This window comes from Tupaia chinensis, unplaced genomic scaffold (genome assembly GCF_000334495.1).
Source record: "Tupaia chinensis unplaced genomic scaffold, TupChi_1.0 Scaffold000644_1, whole genome shotgun sequence".
Classification (NCBI taxonomy): domain Eukaryota; kingdom Metazoa; phylum Chordata; class Mammalia; order Scandentia; family Tupaiidae; genus Tupaia; species Tupaia belangeri.
Window position 1 is genome coordinate 6,654,864 of NW_006160165.1, and position 6,896 is coordinate 6,661,759.

General features: G+C 66.0%; 1 protein-coding gene across 2 annotated transcripts in view; it reads left to right on the forward strand.

Moving 5' to 3' along the window:
- Positions 1-6,896, forward strand: part of MCF2L (MCF.2 cell line derived transforming sequence like) — a 76,871-nt gene that overhangs the window by 11,346 nt on the left and 58,629 nt on the right. Inside the window, exons 1-3 of one of the 2 annotated variants that reach the window (XM_027776209.1) lie at positions 249-466; positions 4,427-4,510; positions 6,440-6,554. In XM_027776209.1, the coding sequence (XP_027632010.1) occupies positions 394-466; positions 4,427-4,510; positions 6,440-6,554 (272 nt within the window). In that variant the 5' untranslated portion in view covers positions 249-393. Of the gene's footprint in view, positions 1-248; positions 467-4,426; positions 4,511-6,439; positions 6,555-6,896 lie in introns of those variants that run through there. The other variant, XM_027776210.1, reaches the window with a different exon arrangement.

Below are 6,896 nucleotides of genomic sequence, written 5' to 3' on the forward strand. Positions count from 1 at the left end.
GGTCCCTCACCCCCGGGGCTCAGGGGACAGCCTCGGCTCAAGTCCCTCATCCCCGGGGCTCAGGGGACAGCCTCGGCTCAGGTCCCTCATCCCCAGAGCTCAGGGGACCTGAGCTGGGACCTGGGCTGATTGTGGGGCCCCTACAGGGGGGGTCTCGACAGGCGACACCGGCAACCGGCGCTGCGACCAGCTTGGGCTCAGCTGGCACCAGGATTGCGACAGTTAAACCTCCGAGCCAGGATGAGTGAGTGAGCGAGCTGGCTCCTTACTGGGGGCACTGACTCCGAGCCCGGCTTGCTACGAGATGGAGCCTTGCCGAGCTCCTCTGTGTTCTCCGGGTGGGCACTCCGGAGAGCGAGTCCCGGGCTCCTGACCCCGGGAGGCGGCGGCAGGATGACCCTGAGCCTGGTGTCCCTGCTGTCCCAGGACCTCACAGCCCTGTGGCTCCTCCTCAAGACCAGCACAGGTGCGTTTCCTGGGTGGTGGCTGTTCCGGGAAGGAGGTGTGTTTGCTGTGGAGACGCAACTGGGCAGGTGCCGTGGGGACGGGAGGGGGGGACATCCCGCCTGTCGTCTCGGCGCCCCCACCCCAGCAATCTCGCGGCAGGCCGGGAGTCCACGCCCTCAGGGCAGCAGGTGGGTGTCCCCCTGCCTGGCTGGCTGGTGTCCCTGGGGGGCAGTCCCAGCTGCACCTGCCCCAGGCGTGGGTGACAGCCCCTGCGCTCGCAGAAGGCTGGCGGAAGCGTCCCTGCCGGCTCCTTTGTTTGAGATTTCTCACGGACGCGCAGTGTCGGCACAGGACGGGCAGCCCAGGTCTGGGTGGCAGGAGGGCTGCGGCTGCCTCCCTCAGGGGCCCTGGCCAGCCCTGCCCTGCGTGACGTGCAGCTCCGACCAGCTCCCTGGAGGGACGGTGAGGGACCGCGCCCAGGCGGCCGTGGTGTCATTTCAGCGCTAGGTCAGTCTTAGTGGGGGGGTTCTTCTGAGCTCGGTGCTGGCTTCAGGCCCAGGAGAACACGGACCTTGGCTGGGCAGGGGCCGTGCGGGGCTAGGGGACCCGGTCCTGGTGTGTCTCTGAGATGGGGACACTCGTTTTGGAGTGGTTTGTCAGAACTGCATTTTCTAGTGGGCATGTCTGCCAAGGATCGATGAATAATTCATAAACAAGGGTTTCTGAGAATGTCCGTGAATCAGCCTGAGCTGTTGGTGGCAGTAAAGTGGCTCAGCTGTCACTGAGGAGGCCATGGGCGGCCCCGCGGAGGCCTGTCTGAAGGGACTTCCCAGCAGGCAGATCGCAGCGACCATGGGCTCTGGGGGCCCCAGGGGCCGTCTGAGTGGGTCATTTTGAGCCTGGACCCGGGCACTTGCGTGTCAGAGGGGTTTGGATTTGTGTCTGAGGCCCATGTCCAGGTGGTAGCACCACGAACACCCCGTGCTGTGCAGAGCCTGCCTGTGGTCCCTGGCTCTCGGAGTGGCCAGCGAGGGGCGCCATCCACGCTGTGGTCCCGGGCTCTCACAGTGGCCAGCATGGGGTGCCGTCCACGCCGTGGTCCCGGGCTCTCACAGTGGCCAGCGAGGGTCACCATCCACGCCGTGGTCCTGGGCTCTCACAGTGGCCAGTGTGGGGCGCTGTCCATGCCATGGTCCTGGGCTCTCACAGTGGCCAGCAAGGGGCATCATCCATGCCGTGGTCCCGGGCTCTCACAGTGGCCAGCGAGGGTCACCATCCACGCCGGGGTCCTGGGCTCTCACAGTGGCCAGGGGGAGGGGCGTCATCCACGCCATGGTCCCGGGCTCTCACAGTGGCCAGCGTGGGGTGCTGTCCACACCGTGGTCCTGGGCTCTCACAGTGGCCAGCGAGGGGCACCATCCACGCCCTGGTCCCGGGCTCTCCCAGTGGCCACCGTTGCCGTCCACACCATGGACCCGGGCTCTCACAGTGGCCAGCGAGGGGCACTGTTGCTGTGGTCGTGGGCTCTCGTAGTGGCCAGCATGGGGCGCCATCCACACTGTCTGTTGGGTGCTGTGGCTATGCCGTGACTGTGTGCTCATTGTGGTATGGGGGATGAGAATCTTCAGTGTGGCCACATGGAATCTTTCTCTTTAATCGAAGTTTTACAATCTGCTTCTTCCGTGAGCAGGGTCTTGGGGTTGCCCTCGACAGGGTCTTCCTACCTTCACTCCACACCCATGTCAGGCAGCCCCAGATGTGCACTCACGTGGCACACGTGCCTGGCATGGTCGGGGAGGTCTCCAGATGTGCACTGGAGCCGTGAGGCCGGCCTCGCAGTGCCACCTCGACCCCGCGCCATGCCTCACATGCACTGGCTTTCCTGTCGTTCTCATTCCTGCAACGCCCCCGCTCCTACCCTGTGCTTTTTTACTTGCTTATTTCTAACTTACCACAAGGCAGGAGAGCTTCCTGGAGAGAGAAGGGAAGAGAACTCACCAGGGTGGCCACGCCGCCGTCCCTTCTCTCAGGACCTTGGCATGCTTGCACACGCGCCCGGCCTGATTTTCAAGCTGCCAGGTCCAGGACTCAAACCACACAGCCAGCCCTGGGGGCTCCAGCACCTTACCCAGCATGCCCCTGCAGCCCCTCGCTTTATCCGCGCGACAGTCACACGCGCAGGTGAGCGGCTGCCGGCCTGCGGGGAGGGGCGCGTCTCCATGGCCAGCGCGAGGGCTTCTTAGAGTAGGGAGGGGCAGGCCGTGGGCAGGATTCAGTCTTTCTTCTTTTGAAGAGACATTACTGCTATAGGGCATGTGTACTCGCTGGAGAGACAGTGAGAGACCACCCCTAGGAGGGATGGCAACGCTGCAACCCCTTCTCGTTCTCTCAGCATCTCGGGCACACGTGCCCGGCATGAGTTTTAAGCCGCCGGTCCAGGACTCAAACCGTGGTCGACCTGTGGGAGTTCAATGACGCAGTCATTGTGCCATGTGCGGGCCCCAGGACTCGGCCTTCAACCCGGCTGTGGTGTACCTCGGGGTGGACCCTGCCGTGGGTCTGCAGTGCTCCGCGACGACCACGAGGGCTCACTAGGACCCGCTGGGGCAGGTGGGGAGGAGCCGGGCCCGGAGCCGCGGCCGGAGGAGCATGTGCAGGCTCTGGCTGCCCTGCGGGTCTGGGCCCGGCGCGCACGGCCGCCCAGAGTCAGCTGCCCTGTCCCTGTCCAGCCGCTCATGGCATTGACATGGTGCTCTGGAGAGTGTTTTACGGTTTAGGAAGATTTCACAGAGCTCAGGGTGCCTGGGAGGAGCTTGGCTTGGGCGCGGCCGCACACAGGCCCCTGCTCTGGGATTCGTCCCGGTGGCCCTCCACACTCGCCCCTGCCCCAGGCTCCTGGCAGTGTGGGGCGTGCCGCCCGGCTGTGACTCTACCACCCGTCGCCGAGCCTGGGTTCACACTTCAGGGAGACGGGCAGCTCGGCCCTGAAGCAGACGTCTGGGTGTGCTGAGCAGGGGCCAAGCACTGAACCAGCGGTCCCGGCTGGGACGCCCCGTGTGGACCCACACCGACGCGTGGGTTTGCGGGGGCCGACTTCCCATGTGGCAGCCTGCAGCCCGGCCCGCAGGGTCTCTGCCTCGTGACCTGGCACAGGGGCCCCTGCCCTTCCCGCAGCGTGCGTTTAACCCCTGACCTTGGCGTGGCCGGTCGGAGACGTGGAGTTGACCAGGAAGCCGACCGGGGAGCCCTCGCCAGCCCCTGTGCTAGCCTTCAGGTCCAAGGTTGCCATGTAGCCAGAGGCGGCCGGACCCCGTGCAGCAGCCTCCCAGGAGCTCATTTGGAAATGCAGGAGAGCACACAGGCTTCCTGCCGGCTGACGCCCCTCCCTGCGTCCCGCTGCTGCCCTCACCGAGTCGCTGGCCTCCAGCTGACGCTCTCCCAGCACGGCGGGCGCTGCAGTCCATGCAGACCCCAACCCAGAACCAGCACCCGAGCACAGGGCACGTTGGGCATTGGGGCGTGTGGGCGCCAGGCCCCATGCCCCATCCTGCCTCACAGCGTCGGGCCTCCCAGCATGCACTTGGGGAGGTAGGCCTGCTACCAGGCCAGTCTCCTTGGTCAGCAGGTGCAAGCCCACATGCTGGGCGCTAGGCCTTCCCAGAGCTTGGTGAGGTCAGAAGCCAGCCCTTGTCTGAGTGAGGCCCGGCCCGGCGTCGCCACCCTCCCAAAGCTCCTCCTGCCTGCCCTGCCTCCGCGTCTCTGTCTCTGTTTTTCTCTCTCCATCTCTCTGTCCCCTCTTCCTCTCATACTGCATTTAAAAACTGGTGGTGACTCTGCTGTGAGACACGGGCACTCGTGTGGGAAGCTGCTGAGCCCTCCTCCCGCCACGTGGCTGCTGCCCTAGGCGTCGGGCCCTGCTGCCTGCTGTGTGGCCCTGGCGGAGCCCCACAGTGACGCTGCACCCGCTCTGTCTCTGCAGATGAAATCATGCACCAGGACATCGTCCCGCTCTGCGCCGCCGACATCCAGGAGCAGCTGAGGAAGCGCTTCGCGTACCTGTCTGGTGAGTCCCATCCGTGGCCGGTGCCAGCAGGCAGGGCTCCACTGCCCCAGGGGGAGCGGGCAGCTACTCCTGGGGGCCGCCAGGAAGTGGGGCACAGGAGGTCAGGTCCAGAGAGGGGCGCAGCACCGAGGCTGGGACACCAAGGTCCGAAGGCCCCAATGTGGCCTGCAAAGAGCCCCGAGCCTGGGCGCACCCCCTCCTTCGGCAGACTGAGTTCTGCGTGTGCGCCGGCTGCCTGAGCCATGGGCAGGGCCTCTGCTGAGGGCTGAGGACGCAGGAGCGTGCAGGTGCTCATCCTCACGCATCCCCTCCCCTCGTGCAGCCGGGCCTTCTCCCCTCAGCCAGCACGGCGTGCCTCCCTGGGCACCTGTGAACCCGAGAACTGGCCTTCCCAGCTCACCTGCCATACCCACTTGGTGGTTGGGTATGCTGCCGCTGGACACATGGCTCTGTGGGGTCTCGGCTGGGGCAAGATGGGGTTCACAGGCTGAGAATCACAGAGGTGGAGCTCCTGGGACAACGTGGCTTGCAGACACCAGAGGCTGCCCTGTGGGTCCACGTGCTCAGCCTCCCAGCTGCTGTGGCCTCTGGGTGCTGGTGTCCTGGCCCCACGAGGTGCAGCCCACAGCTGTGAGTGGGTGGCAGTCCTGTCTAGATGCCCCAAGAGGGCAGCCACCCAGGTCTGCCCCAGGCCCCTCACACCTTCCAGTCAGGTCGTGAACGGGCCCTGTGCAGCCACTGCCCCTTACGGCTGGGAGCCCGGGGAGTGCGGTGCTCCGCGGGGAGACCCGCGCAGCCCGGACCCGTCCTCGTCCTCCCTTCCAGCTCTCATGCAGCTGGCCGGCTGGGCCCAGCAGGGGTCTACATGCCACACTGTCCTCAGAGGGACTGGGGAGAGGGCCATGCTTTCATGCTTCGGAGTCCCCAAGGGAAGCTGAGGCCGGAGACCCACCCTGTAGCCTGCCATCGGCCTCATGCGTCAGTGCGGGTTCCCGGCCAATGCCAGAACCAAGTCCCGTCTCAGGAAAACGAAGGGCGGGTGGCCCCACAGCCTCCGTCCCCCTTGCAGCTGAGGCCCACCCTCCGTCCAGCAGCACACGCCCGCCCTGATCCCGGCTGGGGCTGCACAGTTTCCCAGTGGGTACTGTGGGCCCTGCCCAGGCCAAGGGGCCTCTGAGGCCCGTCCAGTGCTCACAGCCCTCCGCATATATGCCGGGTCTCTGCATCAGCCGCTGCCCCAGGCCCTCCTGCCCCTCTCGCCAGCTCTAAGACTCGCATGGCTCCCCCAGGGGCTCTAGGTCTCAGGGCACTGGGGGTTGTCCCTGGGCCGCGTCCACGCGAGGACTGAGTGGTCAGGAGCCATCAATACCTGCAGTGCCCTACCCCCTAGGGCGCCCGGGCCACACGGGGCCCCATCCCCATGACCACTCCAGACATGGAAGGGGAGGCAGTGGGTGGTGGGAGGAGCCATAGCCTCGCCAGGGCGCACACGGCGGAGGAGGCCTCGCCAGGGTATGCGCAATGGCAGAGGCCAACTGCAGTCCTCAGCAGAGCCCTGGCCACAACTCCAGGCTTGTCTGTGTGGAGTCCTTCAGATCAGGGTGTCTGGGGAGGGGACATGGGAGGGTAACGCAGCACCCACACGTGGCTGCTGTTAGCAGACAGTGACAAGGACTGTGTGTCCAGGACTGTGCCGTTCCATGCAGATGTGCCCAGGATGGGCTTGGAGGGAAATATGTGGCCATGCTGGTGGCTGCCCGCGGTGGTGGCTTCAGCTCACTTGAGTGTCCCGAGTGCTCTCGGAAGGGTGTGCTCTTTCACAGGGAGCACCACAGGGGACACGCCGGGTCTGAGCTGACGCTCTGGGTGCCACGGAGCAGGCTGGGACAGGCGCCAGCTCCCGCCAAAGCTGCCTCTCGCTCTCGGCAGGTGGGCGGGCCCGGGACGGAAGCCCGGTCATCACCTTCCCCGACTACCCGGCCTTCAGCGAGGTCCCAGACGCGGAGTTCCAGAACGTCATGACCTATCTCACCAGCACCCCCAGGTGCGTGTTTGGGACCTGCACCGAGATCGTCTCTCCCCGGGGTGGGGGTGGGGGGCATGACCCCAGCAGGCTGGGAGCAGGCTGGGAGCTCTCCCTGGGTCCAGTCAGAGTTGGGACCGTGTTTCCCGGCTCCAGAGCCGCTGTCTACCGGGGGGCTGGTCGCCGGGCAGGCAGGATCCGTGCGAGCACAGGGGGGCTGTATCCCTCCTAAAACGCCACCGGGTTGCGGCTCGTTGGACCAGCAGCTCTGTGATGGCTCCATGGACCAGGCTAGGGGCCACCGGCTCCCTCACCCAGCCCAGGAGGGCAGCCTTCGCCTTCCAGGAGGACACAGGGAACAAC